The sequence below is a fragment of the Chelonoidis abingdonii genome, chromosome 3 (assembly GCF_003597395.2).
Source record: "Chelonoidis abingdonii isolate Lonesome George chromosome 3, CheloAbing_2.0, whole genome shotgun sequence".
Classification (NCBI taxonomy): Eukaryota; Metazoa; Chordata; order Testudines; family Testudinidae; genus Chelonoidis; species Chelonoidis abingdonii.
The window spans coordinates 72,807,913-72,832,305 of NC_133771.1; the positions used below are offsets into that span (position 1 = coordinate 72,807,913).

General features: G+C 40.8%; 1 protein-coding gene and 1 long non-coding RNA gene across 8 annotated transcripts in view; one reads left to right on the forward strand and one right to left on the reverse strand.

Annotated features, from left to right (window-relative positions):
* The window catches only part of LOC142046567 (uncharacterized), a 1,033,250-nt gene extending 1,022,253 nt beyond the window's left edge, over positions 1-10,997 (forward strand). The window contains exons 2-3 of the long non-coding RNA XR_012655512.1: positions 9,762-10,298; positions 10,412-10,997. This is a non-coding gene — a long non-coding RNA (uncharacterized LOC142046567). The remainder of the gene's footprint in view (positions 1-9,761; positions 10,299-10,411) is intronic.
* The window catches only part of MAP3K7 (mitogen-activated protein kinase kinase kinase 7), a 76,003-nt gene that overhangs the window by 50,157 nt on the left and 1,453 nt on the right, over positions 1-24,393 (reverse strand). For all 7 annotated transcript variants that reach the window (XM_032772656.2, XM_032772655.2, XM_032772652.2 and 4 more), the window contains exons 2-5: positions 4,315-4,425; positions 2,066-2,131; positions 1,157-1,202; positions 427-565 (exon numbers count right to left, since the gene is read on the reverse strand). In XM_032772656.2, coding sequence (XP_032628547.1) covers positions 427-565; positions 1,157-1,202; positions 2,066-2,131; positions 4,315-4,425 — 362 coding nt within the window. The remainder of the gene's footprint in view (positions 1-426; positions 566-1,156; positions 1,203-2,065; positions 2,132-4,314; positions 4,426-24,393) is intronic.

Here is a 24,393-nt window from a genome sequence, read left to right on the forward strand (position 1 = left end):
GATCATGTGGTCTCAGTGCCTATGGATGAGCGTTGGGGAAGGAAGAAGGAATTGGAGCATCAAATGCAGGTTCTCTTGCATAACAATGCGGGTCACTAGAAGTAGACCTCAAGGCCTTTTTAATTTCCCCCTTCAGGTAACCAAGTCCCTACTAAAAACCCACTTCCATGATATGGGGCAAGAACAGGCTCTATGTCTGCATAACATGCAGTACTGAAAACACGATTAGTGGTACACAAAACAATCAGCGGGTCTTCATTTTATAACTGAAATTTAAAACCCATAGTATTTAGATTCAATTACTTTATATCTAATAAATAAAAGTTTTTAATTTTTTCCTCCAGATCCACTGGAAGTAACAGGATAAAGAGAAACCCCAAACTGCAATTTTCAGAAAAAAAGATTTAACATTGACTAGAAACCTACTTTGGCGGTTTCAGGTCCCTGTGAATTAGAGCCTTTGGTTTCATGCTGTGGAGATATGCCACTCCTTGGGAACACTGTAAACACCAACTCATTGCATGTGCAGCAGTATAATAAGGCAGAGGCTCAGCACCATGCAGCACTGCAAAACAAAGGCACAAACTAAAAAGAACTTTATTGCATATTACCATAGAAACAACGGAATTAACAACATACCAGTAACAAGATCTATGACATTCAACTAGTTATTTACTCTCATTCTTTAGTGTTGCTGTTGAAATCTCTTTTTACATTGTTTAACTTTATATCTCACTATTAATGGACGTTACCTGAACAGTGATTTCCAAAGTTTTTAAAACGGTACTTAGTTCATTAGCAAACATTTATACACATAAATTCTGCCACTTCATTGCTAGTTATAAAATAAGGTCACTCATTTTCAGCTGTATCTGGTATGGTCTGTATTAAATGATCACTCAAGAAATTGACAAGAAGTTGAAGGTGGTCACTTAATAAAGTCGGATATTTTTACAGGGAAAAATGAAAGGAGTCACAAAATTTAAACCATTTATTTGACACCAAAAAATCAGATGATTAAAAAGCATTTTTAAACTATTCTGGTTGTAAAATGCTCTTTAAAATAAATATTAAGCCCATTTTATATTTTAAGGAAAGGCTCTCCAAACACTAACAGTTCAGCTGCAGGGAGACACCATGTTTAAATGATACTCACCATTGTACAGAGAACCTCCTTCAGCATACTCCATAACAAGACACACCTTTGGGGGAGGGGACAAAAAATAGGGATGTTTTAAAGTACAGTGTAGGGGTAGACAATAGCTTTTGTAATCTGAAAGGGAAGTTCTTTGTGAGGAACTGCAAAGTGTCCAAAACTGATACATTGATCTATTAGATGCAGAATTAAATTGATGCTTAGATCCTATTAAAGGGTAGCAAAGAGGAGGATGCATCATTGTATACCCCTTAAGGCTAAGGTTGCCTTCAGATTACAGTTAGAATGGATTTACTGTAAGAGTGGATTAGAAAAGATTAACTAAAATCACCAATTTTTATTAGACCAGAATAAATTATTTTAACCAATTTAATATCCCAGGCCGTTAATAAAATATATGTCTAAGTTAGCCTACCATGTTGCGAGTTCAAGATTTCACATTTGTCCTGCTACAGTACTTGCTGCATCACCTAAGGCATTTGTATGGTTATCAGCTGTTGCAGGGCAAAAAACAGAATCCTGACCTTGGCAGGTAAGCGTAAAGAAATTGATTTTCAATTGTGTGTGTCATTTGTAAATAAATCATTTTTTGTAGTACTGATTTGGAATCAATATGGAGACTGCACACAAGTGATGTTACATATATATACACACACATCACACTAATTTCTTTGCAATCAAAAAAATCAGCATAAGGAGAGCAAATGGACAAGATGAAGCGTGAATAGGTTTTTAGAGGCTACATTTTGGTTCAAGTAAAAAATAAATGTTTAGAAAAATCAACCCATTAATAAGAAAACCAGTAACCATTTTAGAGACACAATATTAAGGTGAGTATACTAGCTGAATGTATTTCTTGCACTACTGCTTGATTATCGTGGTGACAAAAACTGGAGGATTACAACTTACTGGATTCAAACAGGCTCCATATAACTTGACAATATTAGGATGGTTCACACGTGACAACTGTCGAAGCTGCAACACAGAAGTTCACCACTTTTTTTCAACCACAAAATACTTCAAGTTACCATTTGGTTTCACATAGAGTTAACAATTAAATGAACACAAACAAATATTTACATACCATGATTAGTTAGGGTGAAAAAGTTGATGTCTTAGATAATTAAATTAGGTTGTAAACTAACAAATTTATGTCACATACTGTGCCTGGACTTTAAAACTGGACTAGCCTCTAAAAATCCAATGCTTAGGGCACTAGCCTAGAACCTGGGACCCTGGCTCTGCCACAGACCTTGTGCATGACCTTGGAAAGACAAATCAGTTTTCCTGTGCCTCAGGTCCCCATCTGTAAAATGGAGATAATAGCACTCCCCTGTCTCATAACAGATTACATTAGCCAGGCAGACCTATTAAAATGGGTCAGGAAAAGTTATGACTCAAATCAAATTTTTAATTATGCATGTTAAGAACATAATTAAGTCACATGCTTCAGGGCCAGAGTGCAAGCCGATGAACAAGCAGAACATCCACTTTCCAAGTACAGCACTGCACAACTAAATATGGCATTCTGAGGATTTTGCAATACTTCTGTAGCATTGTTTATTGCCCACATTTGGAGGCAAGGATACCTGACTTCAGAGACAAATGGTCTGAATCACTACAGAAAATCTTATGGGAAAAATATTCCCTTTTGTGTTAAAGAGAACTAATGTCCACAAAAATGAACTATAAAATAAATTCTGCAAGTTAACATTTATGCCATCCAGTCATGAGAAAAAATTGCTTGTAATAATTGATAGTAGGCATGGGTGGATACACTCATTGAAGAAATTAAAAACCATTTTTTATTTTGCAAGTTGGCAGAAAATCAAACCAAGTGGGAAGTTTTGGCTTTCACAGACTTTTGAGGGAGGTTTTTATAGTACCTTCTGAATTTCACTATCCAATCGATAGAGCACATGGCCCTATGCTCCCAGAAATTCTTTATATACAGCCTGAAGTGATATTAGAACAGAACTGAGGGCTGGTCTACACTACGGGGGAAAATCGATCTCAGATATGCAACTTCAGCTACGTGAATAACGTAGCTGAAGTCGAAGTATCTAAGATCGAATTACTCACCTTACTCACGGCGCGGGATCGATGTCCGCAGCTCCCCACGTCGACTCCGCAACTCCGTTTGGGTTGGTGGAGTTCCGGAATCGATGTAAGCGCATTTGGGGATCGATATATCGCGTCTAGATGAGACGCGATATATCGATCCCTGAGCAATCGATTGCTACCCGCCGATACGGCGGGTACAGAAGACATAGCCTGAATCTACACAGTGCAAGAACTCAAAATGTAATATCTTGAAAACAATTCAAAATAATTTCTGAGGATTTTCTCTCTTAGATTCTCTCTCACATAAAGCCCAACCAAGACGACTTACCATTCAACCATGTTTAGATTTATGTGAACATTATTCTGCACTCACATACCATGGCAATGAGCACAGTATAAATATTCTAACAGAAAGATGTATTATAAATACATTTTTAGTCACAAAATTGTAGTATGGTTAAAGGAACTGTAACATTTTAGGGATTTATTCTTATTTTACTCCATATATCCTGGGCATCCTAGGTTTTCATCTACTGTGTTTTAAATGCAAACAAACAGAACTATGGCATAATTAAGTTCATTGAAGTTAAGCAGTATCAACATTCAATACTAGAGTGTTCTCTCTCTTTTAGGAAAAAGTACGAATTATGTGTGAGGGATTTGTTCTCAAATAAATAGGTCACATGTATTTTCTTCTAGATTTTTACAATTTTAATTAAAAATAAATTACTACACTAATGGAAACATAAACTAAAGTTTTTCATAGCATGACCCCTCCCCCAATGTTAACCAACACTGGATGAGATTCTCACTGCCTCTTTGGTCTCTCTACACCAATTAAAAGGGCCGGAGTGGAATAAAGAAGCTCTAAATACCCCAGATGTGGCTGGGAGGAATTCCTTCAGTGCAGAAACTGGGGAAGACACCCACAGGCCATTCTCTGAGGACCTTCTTACAAGTTCTGGTGGAAGAGGCATGGCTAGAGGTGGGGTATGTCAATGGAAAAACTATACCACATTACTAGTGGGGAGGGCAGTGGAGGAGGGGAGAACATACTAAATCCCATAACTTCTTTTCAAGCAAGCTTACTGTACCTCCACAATGAAAGCCTTTCTTTCAGATTCACTTTCTATTTGTTTAATGGCTACATCTTTTCCTCGCCATTTTGCCTTGCAGACCACACCAAAGGCTCCTCTTCCAACAACCTAGATCAAGATAGCAAGGAATATTGTAGTTAAGGAAACAACTTCAGCTTGCCTGTAGCAGTTCACAAATATTTAAACATGTTACACAGTGTCAAAAATTAAAAATTTAGTGTAAAGAAATCAGACATATGAAGCGAAGTCCAAGTTCATAACAGGACTTTAATTTTATGCAGTCACAAAGAACAGCTACAAATTCTAGGACTATTGCCACAAATGGCATGTGCATAAGGCTTCTCCCATAGAACACCTACAGGGAAAAACAGTAAACTACATGCATTAAATTCTTCACATTTTTTCTGAAATGTTTATATTGCATACAAATTTGTAAAGTTACTTATTTCACACAAGATCTACTGAAAAAGAATCTAGAAAGAAGGAAAAATAGTTGCTTTCCCCTTATTCTTTTCTTCATCCTTCCTAAGCAAAGTTCACCTTTATAAAACTTGGTCTCGGAAATAGTAACTAATTGCATATATTCCTGCGTATTAGTTATACAAAGTTTGACGTCTGGAATAAAAGTACATAAATGCATGTATTCTAGCACTATGCTGAAGCGTAGCAGAAGACAGAGTAAGGGCGACATATCAAATACGACCAAGGTATCTCCCCCCCACATACTTTCAATACTGAGATTTTCAGACTAATGAGAATTTACACACAGTCATTTCCTTTAACATTCCCCCTTATGAGCAAAATGTACACTAAAACAAGTTCTCTCCATTTCAGTCGTTTGCCTCCAATTAACCCTCTAATGAAACCATAATATTGAATTTTAACTTTTACTATTATTTCCATAACAGTGGGTAGATATCATAATCCTGCACTTTGACTTCACTAAAGGGGGTTAAACAGCGTGGAAGTAGAGAAAGAACTGACAGGGATTGGTAGGGGATCCTAATACATGACAAGAGTTAGGCTGTTAGCAAGAGTTAGGCTAACTGTAACCCTAAGAACGCGAGATTTTTTTAGAAGCAAGGATTGTGTGAGGCGAGTGGAAAAGAACTGTGTGAGAAGTTGTTTCGACCTTGTGTAGATAATACAAAATGTAGACTGGAGTCTCTTAAGTGAGAAAAACAAGATATCAGGATGACCTATGTATAAACAAAATGCAGCTGTTGCTCTTTATTGTGTGTAACAAAGGATATAAATGCTTGCCTGTAATTGTTTTCCTGTGGAGAGACCTGTTTGGGACTGGGGACCTGTGTCTAGGGCACTCCCGTCCATGCAATTGCTAGAGAAAAAAGTATCTGACTCTGCTGCACCCAATCAAAGAGTGAGAACTAATGTTTTACTCTGACCAATCTGGGGGCTCGTCCAGCATGGAACGCCTGGCGAGAGACAACTGGCAGCGCTGCGGATCTGTTCCCCTTCGAACCCATGGCACCACAATAGAGGAAGAGACCATTTGAAATCTCTATTTGGGGGTATCAGAGGAGGACTGTCTTGTGGGGCCGTCTGTCCCTGTTGGGCTTACGCCATCGCAACTTATTGACTGTGAGCAAGATCAGATGCAGAGCAGTGCTGGGGAACGGTTTTGCCGCCCAAGGCTAGTTTGATGTAGCAAGTACTGGGAACCTATTTGTTAATGGCCAAATAAGTTTAATGGGAAATGCATCGGTAGCACAGGTGAGGGTTTTTATGCCTCAAGAGGGTTGTTATACCAAACCTCAGTGTATAGGAAAGTGTTTGAGTGGACATAAGGTACAGATGCATCGTGTATTTTAGAAATAGAGGCCCTGGTGTGTGTGCATGTGTGGCGTATACAGTGTGGAATGAGAGTCTGCCAAGATGCACTCGAGTATTCTGCAAAGCGGTGGACTTCGTGACCAGAAATACTCTAACGCAAGCCCAGTAACTTAGAGATCTCTGTAAAAGATCGGCCCCAAAGGCGGGCTGACTCTGGGCCTGGCATCGTCGGCGAGGGAAGCCTGGCCTGGGTCTAGGATTGTGTGAACCCATCTTCCCTTCTCCCTTTCCTCTCCGTGTGAGCTGCTTACTGACTCTGATCTGATCATCTCACTGGAAGCAATGAGAGTAAGCGGCCATTCCTGAGACTAGCCGATAACGCTCTTTGCTGAAGGGAGGATGTAAGGGGTCGTGGCCATTCCTCATTAGTCCTCTCTGTGGAGTACTGTAAAGGTGTGAGAGATTCCTTAGTTTATGAGCCGCTAGCGCGGACAGGGCGCCCTCCCTGTGTGTGTGTGTGTTGGAAAATGGGTGGGGAGAAGTCTACATTCCCTCTCACCCCTAAGGGTACCCCAAGCAATATTACATGTACGTTACATTATGGTCCAAAAACCTGCAGATATTTAAACAATTGGAATCTTACACGATGTGCAAAGATTCATCTAAACAATGCCCACTAGAAGGTACTTTCAATGATTTAGATAAATTGCATATCATACATATCTCAGAGGAGCTTTTAATCCCCCAAAAGCCTCTGACACACAAGTGAGCTAATTTGTCTATTGAGGAAAATGGAACGTTAATTTGAAATTCAGCTTGGCTCAGAGATAAAGAGAGAAGTTGCTCTGCGTTCAAGGTCAAGAATCAACGCAGACCATATGCTAAGTACAAAGAGAAAACTGCTTTCGGCCCCAGCGGTGGCTGTGGAAAATATAGACAGAAGGCAAACCAAAGGCAATACAAGTTTACAGGACTGAGATTACATTTGCAAAGCTTAGCTGTCCAGTGAGATCCAACAGTGTGCCTTTGTGACCTGGAGCTGGCGTGTGGCTTGGTGACACTGAAGAAGCCACAGGCAGCCGACCTGGATCTGGAATCTCTGACAGAGACGCTGCAGGAGATGCCAGGGTGTAAAAGAACAGCCTTCTCCAAGAGCGGAAACATGTTGGAATTCTGGACAAGCTGTATACAGGATAATCTCCCGTCACCTTCTCCCACTTCTCTGAACATTATACACAGACATGGCCAGTCTGACCTTACGTGTGAGAGTATGAAAGTGGCTTAGGCCTGGGGCATTAAGTGTTTTTCCCCTGAGTGATGTGGGATGTTCCCAACACTCTCTTGGTTGTTTTATTACTTTATTAAGTGAAGCTTTAAATCCAGTCATATATGGTGTTTTCTTTATCTTCCCCCGAATGAATCCTGCAGAGTCAGCCTGATCACCTGACACGAGGATAAATTGGTTAAAAGAAAATCTTGTACAGTTTGGGTGAGCAATTACTGGAAGGGTAGGGAGCCCTGCAGAATTTACACCATCTATTTGTTTTGCCCTTGTTATTTTATGTTTGCTTTGCTTGGTACTGTTGCGTCTTACATATGTTGATGACTGCATGATTGAAAGGTGTGCCCACTTGTCAGCACTGCGAGTCGGCGGAGTAAGTCTGAGAACTGAGAGGGGTTTAGCATTCCTCTTCTCCACCTGGTTGACCGAGAAGGGTGGCAGGTGGATCTACTCCAGCCGTGAGCAGGACTGGGGTTCAACAGAGAAGTGTGTGAGGGAAGAGATGTGCACTTCTGATAATAGAATGAGCAATTAAGAGCAGCAGATCTATGAACTCATGCCATGCGCTCTATGATACGCATATGCCCAGGGCAAGTTGCAAACCTTGAGACAGGATCTCGGGCTCTAGACTTCGGTAGAAAGGAAGCACTGGCTAAGCAAAATACCGGTCCTTCAGGGACTTGTTCAAATTTAACCATTTGTGCTTAGCATATGCCCGTAACAGCAGTGTGTATTGCACAAAGAGGAAAATTGAATAGTTAAACGCAATGGGCCATGCGTTTTTTGCCCAGGTGGCAAAACTCATCACAAGGGAGGACTCAGGGTAGCCTTGTGAGTAAGAATGTTTAAGGAAGAGACCAGGAGGGGCGGGGGCTAGTGAGAAGCCCACCCTCTTAAGCTAAACTGGTAGTGGAAAAAAGCCAGTGCCCATGGAAGGGACGGTTCACCAAGGAAAGCAGGATCAGGCCCAGGCGGGCAGATGACAGAGAGATCGGAAAACAGGTTGGAAAATTTTGGGGGCATAGTGGAAGGAAGGAGTAAGTAAGTATAAGCATGGGGATTTCAAATCCCAGGACAACACTTGAAATGGTGATTTGAGTTGATAAAAGTGGCTGTTGGGAGACAAGCAAGTGATTTAAGGAAAGAGTGAGAAGTTAACTCTGTAGTTGCTGGAGGGAACAGCAGTAGAACTTTGTAAAAATGCTAAAGAGGAAAGTTCTTGGTGTCTCTGAAACGTTTGTAAATAAATCCAGGTAAGAAATTATTTGATTGCAATTATTTGGCTATGAACAATTTAATCGAATTAGCTAAAGAAATGTATACAGTGCTACATAATTAAAACTCTATTAGGCTCCAAGTGGCTACTAACAGTAGTAATGTTTTCTTTCAGTGTTTGAATGCAGGAGTTAAAAATAAAAGGCAGTCAAAATTCTGGTAAAGTTAATTGTGTCCCTTTTTAAGAAAGAATCTTTAAGTTGTGGGTAGCTTTGGATCCAGAAGCAAGCCAGAAAGCATCTGTATTAATACAAATTATCTAACTGATAAGGTAGGAACCACTGAAACCTGGGCTGCCTATAAAACAAATTCAAGAAAAAATGGGGTAATTCCTCTGTTTTGCCTGAAATCAACAAGGGTATTTGTATATTTTAAGCGATGATTGACTGCCCAGAAGGGCAGACCTCTCCTTTTTGGATTTCAGATACTCAGAGAAAACTGATGCCAGCTGAAGAGCATTCAACGTATCATGCATTTACTGGCACAATAGGAATTATGTTCTGTGTACTATGTCCTGTCTTGTGGTGTTTGTCTTGTGGCCAGAATTGTTGTGTTTAATATTTTCATAGGATAGTCTAGTTTAAAATCAAACAGAAGGGTTAAATTAAAATGCAGATACTTGTTTTATTCAACTTGGAATACAAAGTGTTTGGATAAATCAGGAAAATGTGATATACTGAAATCTAATACATTTGTTTAAGTAAGAAAGAGAAACTTCATTGGCCAGATTGTTAAATGAAATAACTGTTGTTAAAATTTGCATACCAACAGTCTTTGGAAGCAAGGACACGAAAAGTTAACCCACTCCCCATATATTGCACATGGGATCCTTCTGGCTACCTCACATTTCTAGCCAGAGAGCTGGGGAAGGTGGAGAGCTATTGGACACCAGAGGTTGTACTGAGCGGACTCCTCAAAGTGGGTGTGCTTATCCTGGCTTGTTGCTCCAAAGCTCTGTAATAAAGTTATTTTAGTGGAAGGGTATATGTGGCATATATTGAATAATAAGATTAATGTACTGTATAATGGCAATGTTAATGTGTTCATCGTTGCGAAAAGGTGTATGAGTAAAGAGTGGAAGTTTCTTTTGTAGGTTAAAAGAAGCCAAGAAGGGGAGAAGGAAAAAGGACAGAATGAATTACCTGGAAAAAAAAATAGCTAGCATGCTCAGTCTAAAGATAAGACACTGGCCCTATTCAAGGACACTGCTCACAGCTAAGACTTGGCTGACAACCAAGAAAAGGGGGGGGGGGGGCTTGAATGTGCCCAAAGCAGCTATGAGATCTGCAAAACACTGCCAGGCACTAATGAAATGTGTTAGGTTTCTTTTCTCACAGGTAAAGAAGCTACCCAAAGACCCTAGCAGCCCTGCCACTCCTTGGAACCAGGAGACTGGATCTATGTAAAGGTCCACCAACGAAAGGCTGCTTTGGCTCCATGCTGGAAAAGGCCCTTATTAAGTCCTGCTGACTACCAACACCGCTGTGAAGTGCCAAAGACTGACTGCTTGGACCCATGATTCTCACTGCAAAAAGACCCCTCCACCTCAGGAGGATTCTCCTACTGATGATTAGCCTATTTTTCCTTCTAGCTCTGCTGTGCCTTCTGGACAGCAGGGAAAAAGGACAAGGTGAAGTGCTAGTAACCTCTCCCTTGTCACTGACAGACCTACTGTGCCTTTGAATTTTTCTAGAAGAATCAAAACCATTACAGGGTGATGTGCTGGTAACCTCTCCCCTGTAGGATGCTGAACCACGACTGTTTCGGGAAAGAAGAAGGAACACTCACTCCACTGAAATTGCCAAAGTCCAGGAATTCCTGACTAGAAAGGACATTAAGAACTGATCCTGGTGAAGAAACAAAGAATTATACACTGGCAGGAAGAAATTTGTGGGACCCATGCTTGGGAATGTGGTATTGATTGGATTTTGGGGTTTATTCTACAGGCTGCGCCCTGTGTTTGGATAAATCCTTCAGCATGTATTGCTCCCTAATTGGATTTTAAATGACAAGTACCAAAGGCACCTTGTTGCCACTGCCTCTGCCATCTCTCCATTACACTATTACCCTGTAATACATCCAAATACAGACAATGCCCATATATTTGATAAAACCAATGGCCAAGGCCCTCACACTTTAGTGATTTATTTAAAGATGTTTGGGGGGAAAAAAAAATATGTATAAAGTTCAGGATATCCATATAAGCAAACAATTGAGTGGAGAATAAATGGATCAGTGGAAATAGAAATCTATGATATCACTACAAATGAACCCCAAGAATCTGTAATTGAAATTGATGGGTTCCATAGTGAAGTAGATATGATGGCTATTCCTGGAATTTGTAATGTGTTACATGAAAGAGGCCTTATTGTTATTTGGTCACCCAATTAGTGATTAATTAAACAAATACCCAAAGAGTTTGTTCTGCCACTGGAAATTTTACCTGTATTGAAACCATTCCAGTAATTAATAATGTAACCTGTACCTTATTGCAATACACCCCCTCCTATGCTATTAATGTTAATGCCTCTTGAAAGTACCTGAGAATAGTTAAATAACAGATGTGATATAGTACTACACCAAAGAGAGATGTATTAGGATATCAATGGACTGTGATTAATACAACACTAGGGACTGTCAAATTTACATTGCCCTTATCCAGTTTCCAGATCACCTCTACATACCCAAATTGCTCACAAAGGGGCTGCCATTAGATTAGCACAACAGAGGGCCTGGGTTATTTCCTCTGGAAGAAGAGGGACTTGACCGGATCCCTATGGGATGGGGCCAATAGTGCAGCAGCCATTTGGAATATTTTAAAAGCCAAGAACATGATGAGAAATTGGGCAACTAGAAAGGCCACTAGCCTTATTTCTGGAGCTCAGCTAACCAAGTACAGGCTGGAGTGTGGTGAGTTACATGTTATTTCCACCCTTAGTTCAATGACCCAGAAGTTGCTGACAGAGATGGTATTGAATATCACTGAGGCTGGGAAGGCATTGCAGTGGGATCTAGTATGTTTTAGAAATTCAGGATTTCCTGAATGACCAGCTGATGGCCATTCGGAGTGATCTTGAGCACCAGACTTGGCCCACTGCCCTTACAGACACATCAGGAGTACCATCTGATCTGTGGTCATGGAGACATACTGAAGACTTTCTGGGTGGAAGTGTGGACATTCACAGTGCTCCTTCCAAGCATTTGGACCGGTTAGGGGGTGTGGGCTCCCACATACCGAATCCTGCTTGGTCCATGGGGAGGATGCATGTGGGATTGGATTATTCACCGAGACATCTGGGAAATTAGACCACCTGGTATACCTAACTGATTTTAGTCAGTGCCCCTAGAATAACACCTGACATTTTGGATAGGAATAGGGAGTCAATGGACATTTTGGCTGTTAGAAACCCTACAGCTTCAGTGTATCCATAAACTGAAGCCAGGGGGAAGTTGTCACTGTTCATGACAATTTGCTGGGAGGGTAGGGGACAAGGAACTATCCTGACAGGACACCTACTTTTTCAAGCTAATGATAGCTGTGTGTATGTTTAAAACACACACATTGCAAGATATACATTTTAATCTCATTACCACTGCAGGCAATCATATTGTTTACTGGCCTGCAGATAGAATTTTGCAAGTAGCCTTAGGTTCCAGATACCCTTTAATTGGACCAGCTTAGTACTGAACTGGATTCAAAATTTGCTTTCATTGTTACCAGAGGTTCAAAGAATCTCTGAAATTACAAGGGCAAATTCACATGCTTCAAATATATATCAAGTTGAAAAAAATGCCTTTCATACAGCTTATAGAATGTTACTTTTATGTACTAAGTATGATTATATGAATCTGAGTACCCTGTAAGTATTTTCCATCCTGATTTTAAAGAGATAATATTTACCTTTTCTTTCTTTAATTAAAAGCTTTCTTTTTAAGAACCTGATTGATTTTTTCTTGTTTTGGAATCCAAGGGATTGAGTCTAAACTCACCAGGGATTGGTGGGGGGAAAAGGAAGGGAATGATTAATTCTTCTTTTGTTTTAAGATCCAAGGAGTTTGGATCTGTGTAGCTTCCCAAGGAAACCCGGGGGGTGGGGGAAGAAGGAGGGATAGTTTTTCTCCTTGTTTTAAGACCCAAGAGGTTTGGGTCTTGGGTTCCCCAGGGAAGGTTTTGGGGGAACAGGAAGTATGCCAAACACTATATTTTTGGCTGGTGGCAGCGTACCAAATTTAAGCTAGTAATTAAGCTTAAAAGTGATCATGCAAGTCCCCACTTTTTGGACGCTAAAGTTCAAAGTGGGGAAAAAACCCTGACACTCTTAAGTGAAAAAAACAAGATATCAGGATGACTTATGTATAAACAAAATGCAGCTGTTGCTTATTATTGTCTGTAACAAAAGTATACATGCATGCTGTAATTGTTTACCTGTTAGAGACCTGTCTGGGACTGGGGCGACCCTGTGTCCTAGGGCACTCCCTCCCTCAATTGCAATTGCTTGAGAAATAAAGTATCTGACTCTGCTGCACCCAAACAGAAAGTGAGAACTGAGTTTTTCTCCGACAACAAAGATCCCTATGTTTAGATTTCACGATACTTCCCATTATAAGAGATTCTTGAATCTTTTTTTGGGAGAAGCTCGAACATCTCCCTTTTTTGGAGCAGGCCCTTGAAATTCAGCAGGGGGGCTTGCTAGAAATAGAAATGCCTTTTCTTGGATCCATCCAATTCTATTCAGGTTTGGCAGAGATATACACTGTTGAAAAGTTCAATTTCCCTTTTCTTGCTCACATTCCTCAGGAAAATCCTGGAAGCATGCCAAAATAATAACTGAACATGAACGCTCTGATTTAGGGCTAAGCCTGTGCTGTCACCAAAGGAGGGCATGGGAGGTGCCAAGGTAGCTGTGTGTGGGGGAATGGAACATGAAGGGCCATCTCTCCCACATGGGGTAGCAACTCCTTCAATTCATGTGGGGTGCTAGGCAACCATCAAACACCACTCAAACCTAACACCTGGCCCCAGCAGTCCATCCCATTCTCCTGATGTCAGCTAACACAGTTAAATCTGTAGTTCAAGTCACAGAAATATGTGCTGCAGTGATGAAGGTCAAGGCTTCAAATGCTATGCATGATTGGGGTTATTACAATTACATACAATATAATCTGATCTCACCATTTGCCTTAAAAAAGAAATTAACATTCATTTTTGTTTGTAAGTTGCAAAGAAATCAAACACTACAAAAATTTTTGAAATTCAAAGTAGGTTTTCTACAGAAAAGTTACTTCTACTACATTGCATAAAAGGCAGTAATTTCTATTTCTCATATCCTTATTAAATGCAAGGCTTATTACTATTACTGTTACATAAAATACACAAATTACTATGTAAAACGTTTAATGATTCAGTGGAAACAACTTTTGGAAATTCCTGATTTCTCAGCCTTTTTATGCTGTAGACATTGAGTATAAGTATATATCAGCAGTAATAAGACATGTTCAAAGACTTAACCATCTCTAGTATTTTACTTGGTGAGCATGTCTTGGAAAATGGCCTTTTAAAAGATTTCTCTTTTCTTTACCCTCTTCCACTTCTCTTTTTTGTTGCTTTAATGCTAATGTACACATTTGATGGACACCAACTGGAAAAAAATATCACTGAAAAATGTTGTACACAGTATAGTTACAAGTGACTCCTATGATTACTGTAAGCTAAGTTCCCTGTAAGCTGCGTGGCTGTGAAGCAGCCTATTTAGCACTGCGCAGGCGCTCAGGGAACCCGCCCAGGGACCTGCCATGGCTGGGGTAGGGACACCCCTTCCCTAGCCCCCAACCATGGGAGGGGCACTACTCCCCTGGCCCCCAACCCAGCCTGCGGCGCGGCACGGCCAGACCAGCCCGACCCTGAAGTGGCCCGGCCCCAGGTGTGGCGGTCACAGCAGCCCTCCCCTGACCCAGACCTGCTGGGGTCGGGGGAAAGGCGCCTATCCTGCAGCCCCAGAGCTCCCACAGAGGGGAGTGCGTGCTGGGGGGAGTCCTCTCTCCCCACCGTAGCCCCAGAGCACCCTCCTGCACCCCAAACCTTTCATTCCTTATTAACTGCAGTGTCTACAAAAGAAAGCCCACAAAATTTAATTATGATCTTGAGGACTGAGTGGGGGTTTAAGAACACCCAAATCCACACTTTCCAATGGAGTTTTTTCAAAGACTAATTGTATATTAAGGCTTACTTGTTCACATCAAAGAGCCTAGTGGATACGCAATTAATATCTAAACATTCTGTGGAGTATTCCTAAAACAGCCATTTCCCTGCTTAGTCTAAACTCAATTCTTTTTGAAGAGATTATTAGCATTTAAACCGTTTACTCATTCCAGGAAGTGTTTGTATTCCAGACTAAGGTAACAATTTATCAGCAAAGGGTTATTTTAGACCCAAGTACATTTTATATATTCAAAAAATGTTGGGTAAAACTTCATTAAAGAGACACTTAAAAATAACTTAATGTATAGTAATCTGTTTTAAGGATTAAACTCACTATACTCAGTAATAATTTAAATATATTGAGGGTAAAATCTGTTTTCCACATATTGGAATGGATCATTATCCTCTGTCATGATATCTGAGGTGCTCAAACTAACAGGCACTAGATTTAAACATTAAAGGCTCGTGCCTAGGGATTGTTGACAGAGGACTCAACTCTGGAACTCGGTCCTCTTGTTGGTCTGACAGAGCCCAACATTACACGCCTTCAGTGCCCACTGCAGGATCCATTTCATTTTGCAGGCATTTCTCAGAGGGCAATTGGGTAGGAAGAAGGGAGATTTTTCCGTAAGGGGATATCTCTATTACAACAGAGGTGAAGATGTTTGTATGTGCGTAAATTATGTATACACCTCCTGAGTTTTATAAAAGGGTGTACTTTATTGTTATTCTTATTTCAGTGATTCCCAAAGGCCCCAGTCATACATTTTTTTCCACAGGTTCCTGTGCACATACAGTGCATAACATGGACAGTGTTCAGAAAATAAGGCATTCGTTCAGGATTTTCTTTTATCCTCTCACCATTCATGGCACTGAACACAGAATTTATTAATTTCCTCATAAACACTTGTCTTGCATTCATCACCATAATACTCAGCACCTCACGTTCATTTTTTGAATTCAACTTTCTAGCACCCTAACAGAGAGAGAGGGGTTTTAGCCACATTTTACAGATAGGGACTTTCACACACAAAAATTATACTCATAACTATGTTTTTAAATCAGATTAGTTAACTGGTGCAAGCTTGTGTAGAGATGCTTCCTCACAGGATGACACTGGCCCTTTAAGAAGGTAGAGGGCAGACCAATTGTGATTGTCAGCTAACTGCTAACTGGGTTATAGGAAAAGGCACCTGAACCATATAAATGGATAAGACTGACACAGAAGGCCCAGTGAGGAAATGGGTCAGCTAAGAGCAGGTAAGAACTGCCTGAGTCAATCAAGAGAAGAGGAGCCAGAGGGCTGGAGAGGGCTGAAGGTAGAAAAACAGCACAAGGGAATTGCTTGCTGACTTCTAAGGCTAAAAGCCAACACTGAGGGCTGGAAAAACAGGGGAACAGCACAGGGGCTTAGCGGCTCATGCCTCCAAACTGGAGAGCTGCATCCAGGGGAACAAAGAGAGTCAGGGGCAGTTAGGGATGCTTCCTTAGGCCAGGTCTACACTGCGACTTTAAATCGGTTTAATGGCCGATATACCGATTTAACGCTGTATCCGTTCACATGACGTCGTCATTAATATCGAGTTAAATGGCTCCTTAAATCGATTTCGGAACTCCTCCCAAACGAGAGGAGTAGCGCTAAATTCGATAGTGATAACTCGGATTAGGGTTCGTGTGGACGGAAATCGACGTTATTGGCCTCCGGGCGGCATCCCAGAGTGCAGCACTGACCGCTCTGGACAGCAATCTGAACTCGGATGCAGCGGGCAGGTAAACAGGAAAAGCCCCGCGAACTTTTGAATTACATTTCCTGCTTGCCCAGCGTGGAGCTCTGATCAGCACGGCTGGCGATGCAGTCTGAAATCGAAAAAGAGCTCCAGCATAGACCGTACGGGAGATACTAGGTCTGATCGCTGTATGGGGAGACAAATCTGTTGTATCCAGCTCCGTTACAGAACACGAAATGCCAAAGCGTTTGAATAAAAAACTCCAGGATACACAGCGCTGTGTGACAAGCGTAACGGGAAGCCAGAGACTCAAATGGACGCTCATGAAGGGAGGGAGGGGGTACTGAGGACTCCAGCTATCCCACAGTCCACAGCAGTCTCTGAAAATTATTTGCATTCTTGGCTGAGCTCCCAATGTCTGTAGGTTCAAACACAGTGTCTGGCGTGGTTCAGGGAACAGCTCCTCAGTTTATTTCCCCCCACCACCACGTGAAAAAAAAAAGGGAAAGATTGCTGTGCTATGGCGTTTGCTCAATGCACTCCGCGAAAAAGGCGCCAAAGGGTTGTCTGCTGCCTTCACAAAGGGAGGGGTGAGGCTGTACCCAGCACCACTCGGGGCAATGTTTTCTGCCCCATCAGGCACTGTGCTCTCAACACGGAAGTGGGAACTATGGGATAGCTGAGGAACAGCTACCCACAGTGCACCGCTCCTGAAATCGATGGTAGCTTTGGACCATGGACGCAAACAATCGATTTCGGGATCCCACTGTGGACGCGCTAAACCGATTTTATTAGATCTGTTTTGTAATATCGGTTTAAGCTAATTCGAAATAATCGTGCAGTGTAGACGTACCCTTAGTGAGGATGAACTCCCAGCAGGGAAGCTGTGAGTGTTCCTGCTGGGAAGAGAAGGGTTGTACTCAAGCTGGAAGGGCTGTGGTGGCTGTCCTGGTAAAAGGTCGGGAGGGGATCAAAGAGCTTGGGTGTGGTGGAAGACACAGGAGAATGATACGTGCTTGTGGATGGACTAGAAAGTGTTGGATTTTAAAGACTACATGCCATGTACATTCGCAGCCAGTGATAAATGAACTATATTTGCGGACTTGTTATGGACTATTTTACACTATATTTTTATAATAAACTGGCCCAAGGAAGTGTATTATTATGCAAGGGAGCTGTCTTGGAGTTACCGCGGCCTCCAAAGAAAGGAGGCTGAGGCAGGTTTGCCTATCGTGGCGTGGTCTGCTGCAAGAGGGCACCTCAGGTGGGAACCATGCCATGCCATACTATTTTGGTTCAATAGTCTATTTCAGTTGAAGCTTTTTTAAAAACTAGATTAGTGTCTACACACAAACTCCCAACAGTTTAACTCAATGGCTTTAAAAACTGATTTTAAGTTAAACCAGTGAAATGCCTGAATTTAATCAAGGCTACAGAAATCAAAACCAAAAGTTTCAAGTGTCCACTAATTTCCTGTGTCTTTGTTTTGTGCTGCCCAACTTAAAACATCAAGAGCTTAATATTTCAGAGATGCTGAGCACCTACATTTATCACTGACTTCAACTGGAGTACACTGCACTCCTCAAAACCAGGACCTGATTGTCTCAAACTGGCACACAGAAAGTCAGTTGCCATTTGTTATAAGTCATATTTTCCAGACTTCAAATAATTTTTGTATCTTTTCTGAATGACTTTTCAAATTTTCAATATCTTTGTACAGAGTGTGGCTACAATATTCCAGCAGTTGTCTCAGCAATGCTATATACTAATTTAACAATACCTCCATGCTCCTGCTCAATATTCCTGGCTACACAAGGAACTACATTAGTTCTTTTAGCCACTGCACTGAGAGCTCACGTTCTCTTGTTATCTAACATGAATAGGCATATGATTTTGCCGCAGTAAGCATGGAAACGATGAATTTGAATAAAGTCTGTGAAATGTCCTCAGAGTAAAATGTCCCCAGACTAAGTGGTGTTGCTCTATAGCTCTCCACTCCTCTGTGTCCACCTATGGCAGGGCAGATGTGCCAAACTTCAGTGGCACTGTGACTCAGTGCGCTAGGTCGCAATGCCCAGACTAGGGAGCCAAACCCAGCCCTGCGGGACAGGAGCTGCCACTGTGGCATAAACGTTGGGTAGGAGAAATTTCCCATCAGTGTAATTAAGCACTGGAATAAATGGTCTAGGGAGGTTGTGGAATCTCCATCATTGGAGATTTTTAAGAGCAGGTTAGACAAACACCTGTCCAAGATGGTCTAGATAATACTTAATCCTCCCATGAGTGCAGGGGACTGGACTACATGACCACGTGAGGTCTCTTCCAGTCGTGATTACAGGATAAAGACTTTGGACCACAGTTAAGACTCCAGGCCTCAACAGCTGCAAGGAAAACAGAGTTGGTCAGGAATTTTCAGTAATTTTTTTTTTTTTTTTAATATAATCAGAAAATGACAATTTGTCAAAACCAAAATTGTTAGCAGGAAAAAGGATCAGCTTTGATGAATATCCTGATTCTAAAACTTACTGGAAAAAAATTCAAAAAATTGTTAAAATGGGATGTTTTGACATTTTTAAATGAAAAGTTGTGTTTCTAAATAACTTCCATTGGAAATTTTAGTTAATTCATACTAAAAAGAATTTAAAAATAAAAAGTGAAATCAAAATGAAGTATTTCAACTAACCTGGATCTGAATGTTTTTGATTATTGGTTCACAAAAATTTGAGATTGACTTCTTGTCCTGATTCAGGACAGGAAAAATATTCTAAATTTCATGGGACTAGAAAACCATTTCCTGCCCAGCTGTAGAAGACAAAGAACCCTAAATTCAGACCCTAGTGGACAGATGAAATCATATTCATCTGTTTCCAAAAATGTATTATGTATAGGTGTACACATTACAAATGTGTCCTCTTAGTGGTGTGAAAACTTAAATAGCTATTCTTAAATATATATTTAGAAAGCTTATCAGAGTTCCTCTTTGTAAGAGGATTCCCTCAAAATACTCTAGTTATTAACTACTATTGTTCAAGTGGACTGTTGAAACTAAGGCTTGCGCTACACTACAAAGTTAGTTAGTGTCTACATCAAATTCGTCTCTAGCCAGCATAAGTGCCTCATAACATCAACACAGTACCCCTGCCCCTTCACCAAAATGCCATAGTTGACCTACTTAAGTCGATGCAATATGAGTGAAGACACTGCATGATAGGTGATGACTTTAACAGTCCTGTAGTCACTGTTCCACAATGCCCCATTGCATGCAAGAGTGACCACTCTGATTATAATTTTAAAGTCCACTGACCAGGGGACAGAGAGACTGGAAGCCATCCTCTTTAAAACCTTCCGTACCCTTGAAATTTTTCGAATTGTCCAACTTGGCGAGCAGACCTAGCAGATCAGCTTTGTTGTGTGCAGCTGCCCAATAGACCATGCCAGCTCCATGCACACAGAGAAGTACTAGACACGTTCCTGCCTGGAGCAGACAGAAGTATTGGCTCTCTTGAGCCAGTGGGGAGATGAGACTATGGAAGCACAGCTACGTACCAGACACAGAAACACAAACAACTACAAGTGGATTGAATGGGGGAGGTGCAGGCAAATGGGTCTGACAGGAATCAGCAGCAGTACTATAGGAAAGTAAAGGAACTTTGCCAGGGATTCTACAAGGCTAGGGAGAGCAACGATAGATCTGGTATTGTGTTGGAGACCTGGCACTTCTACAACAAATTGCATGCAATACTTGGTGGAGATGCCACCAGCACCCTGCAGCTCACAGATTACTGGACTTGAGGATAACAGAAACTTTCACATAGTATATGGTTTAAAGTTGTTTGGAAGTCACTTTAAGTAAGAAAAATATATAATATTGCATACACACACACATATACCTTCCCAGTACTGGGTTTAGATTTTTCCACAGTAGGGTGGTCAGCACTGTAGGATTTGGGTGCCAAGGCTCATATAAAATAAAAGGTAGCTGTGTACATTCTGCACTATTCAAACCAACAATAGACTACAATCAAAACGTGCACAAATCAGACAGGTTCTATTTAGTTACAGTGGATGTGTGGTGGCAGAAGCAAATTAACTATGGAAAAGAATGAAACAGAGCCATGAGGACAATACTTAGAAACAAAGTATCAAAAAAGGAAGGGAAGTATACTTTAACAAATAAAATAATTAAAAGTCAAGTTTACCTTTTGCTATACATGTACCCTTAAGATCAGGTTTAAAAAAAAAAAATTAAAATAAAAACCCACACACTGTATTGCAAAGCATCTGTTAACTGAACATTCCAAATAGAGAGATACCATGTATCACTAATTATTTAATCAGATGGGCCTTCATTCAACAACTGAATGAATCTGCATTGGTATCGCCACCACTTTCAAGACAAAACTTTTCAGTTTGTTTCCAAACTTTCAGAATTATATACTATTTTATAAATCCGTCTGGATTTTTCTAAAATGTAGCATAAAGGCACCATGTATTCCTTTAAAGGCTTATTTATCCACAATTTTCCAAGCAACTCCTAAAATATTAAAATGAGATCTCTAATTTAGCTAGCATCATAAAACAGATGTGCAGAACACAACATTTAGAAAAATTAGCTCTTTTCCATGCTGTTTGAAATCTAGGGTAAGGTCTGTAGTTTTGTTCCCTAATTATTAATGCTTTTTCAGACTATTTTGTACTTAAGTTAAAAATAAGAATCACAGAAGCAATCAGAAGTTTCCCAGGGATAAAGGAAAGGAAAACTGCTGCTGAACTTGAGATTTAGGTTGTTTTTCATTCTTGCTTTGAATATTTTTTTATGGCACAATTTTGGGTTGACTTTTATTCACTCATGATAATTACGTACCCACCTTACCCCAACTCAAAGACTTTAAACAACAAAATGCCACCTGGAAGTTGGATATATGCTTGGCTTGTGTATGTCTCTCACCTCCCAAATTATAGCCATGCAGATGAACAAAATACGGTATATTCGTGCGTTATCCAGTAAAACTTGGCTAAACTATACTGAAAGCACAAGTAAAGATCTTACATTTATTAGCTAGGACTTGGGGCCTGTAACTATTCCAGAACTTAAATCTATTAATAAACCAGTGGCAGTGCTATCTGCTGACCAGACAACCTTGATAATACAAGAGCAAAGCTGGGATTATACAAGAATTCTTTTGCATCTTTCAGTTTAGATTTGCTGATGTTCATCTTGGGACATCTAACTGATGTCCACATACTATAGTAAAACTTAACCATTTTAACTCCTTGTAAAGGGTGACTATTTTAGAATTCTTGCTCTCTAGATCTAAAGTATTAACAGTTTTCTTCTAGTGCACAATGCCATGTCGTTAGTTACAACATATAGTCACTAGCAACTGTAAAATCAATGAAGGCACAAGAAGAAAGGGGTGACAAGGAAGGGGTTCATACATCTTGGAATTTCATCATAGTGGATAAGTTCTGCTTCTAGTTCACCTGTTCCATCACAAAGCAGTTTTTGTTGCTTCCACTGTAATAAGAGTTTATCCTGTAGGCCAGGGGTAGGCAAACTATGGCATGCATGCTGAAGGTGGCACGCGAGCTGATTTTCAGTGGCACTCACACCACCCTGGTCTTGGCCACCGGTCCAGGGGGCTCTGCATTTTTATTTAATTTTAAATGAAGCTTCTTAAACATTTTAAAAACCTTATTTACTTTACATACAACAATAGTTTAGTTATATATTATAGACATAGAAAGAGACCTTCTAAAAACGTTAAAATGTATTACTGGCACGCGAAACCTTAAATTAGAGTGAATAAATGAAGACTCGGCACACCATGTCTGAAAGGTTGCCGACCCCTGCTCTAGGCATTTTTACTACACTCAGCATTGTAGTATCCAGCGGCCTAACAAGAACTGCTGGTAGGTCACATACACTTAACTAAAAATGCTAAAACAACTGTTAGGAAAATTTCTCCCTATCCTTTGACAAAAGTCCCCTTCTCTTGGTCTTAAAATGAATGGATCATCTTCATTTTTTCCTCAGATTGAGAGGCAAGTCTCAGGATGACAGTGTGATATAGTAAGCTAATTAGGACTCAAGATTCCTATAGTTTCATTCTTGCTGAGGCCTCAATCTAGGCACCATCTGGGCACACATTTTTGGTGCACCAAATCCTGCCCATGCAGGTGTCATCATGCATACAGAGGTACATCCATAAGAGGATGCCAAGATTTGTAAATCACGCCTCAGAGTTCTATCTCCCAGTCAGACACTGTGTGGCCCTGAATTCCACTCCCTGTTAAATGAGGTTGTAATCCTTACAGTCCTCAGGTGTTGTGAGGATTAAACATTTGTATAGTATTTTACTTGTTCAAAGTGCTAAGTACAACATATTACAACTCTACCTCAATATAACATGAACTGATATAACATGAATTCGGATATAACACAGTAAAGCAGTGCTCCGGGGGGGGGGGGGGGTCAGGCCTGCACTCTCCGGTGGATCAAAATATCGAGGTAGAGGTGTATATGTGCTATGTGACACTCACTTTTATGGGTCATCACTGGGCACCTGTTTATGAGCTCTAAAATTACCACAACCGTAACTTTTACCATGGGGGTAAGAGCTAGCTACAAACCATATCTCAAAAGACACTTCGTTGTTTGATTACTGAACATAGGCAAACATTAAACAAATTTCAGAGCCTTCTTCAAATACAAAAGTACTTCCAATTCCTTAATACAGAAAAACTGTTTGGAAATGATGGAACTAAATGTTTAAAAGGAAAAGGAATGTATAATTCTGACTCAAGACATTTCATAGAGTCACAGAAACGTAGAACTGGAAGGGACCTCAATAAGTCATCGAGTCCAGTCCCCTGCACTGAGACAGGACTATCTAGTCCAGGGGTTCTCATAAAAATTTTTTTTGGTGGCCTCAGAGTGTGGCCACGAACTCTTGCTAGTGGCCACTCTGACAATTTTTCCTAAAATACTTAACTTTAGGAAAAAAAAATAAATATGCCCATATACAAGTCCAAATCATTGTAATTTATTTATGTAGGATTTTATTTGCAAACTCAACAAACAACAACAACATATAGTTTCCTCTATTCTTTACCTGACCAAGACAGAATAGAAACAAAAATAAAGGTGCTTTCCATGCGGTTGTTTTCTTTTGCCCCCACTTTTTTGTTGGGGACTTGCTAGCTAGACTTTTAGGCTGCGGGAAGCGGCAGCCAGTACATTCCTCAGCCCATGCCACTTCCTGCAGCCTCCACTGGCCTGGAGCAGTGAACCGCGGCCATCGGGAGCTGCGATTGGCCAAACCTGCGGACGCTGCAGGTAAACAAACCGGCCTGGCCCGCCGAAGGTTGCCAATCCCTACCCTAAAGCATCTCATACCCCCCCCCAAAATACACTCCATGGTCATCCTCCCAGGAGCCCCCCGCCTCCAGTTTGAGAACCTCTTATCTTGTTTACAGAAAAGGAAATCTTTTGGAAGAGAGATTAAAGCTAAGTACCTTCTACAGATTTCTGGTGAGACTCAAGGTGGAGATCAAAGAGATACCATGATGCTTTTCGAACACAGTGTTCTTGGAAAACATTCCTTCCCAATAAAACAGTTTATAGTCTCCAAGACTGTGTGTGGACCAAAATTCAGTAGGATACAGGCTAACTATCAGTATTTAGCAAATGACTCGGTAAAGCTCTGAGCTACTGGTTATCTTATATATGAAAGGTGCTACACAAGGCTATGTTCACTTCTGTACGATTACTGTGTTCAGAAGAAAAGATCTTATTC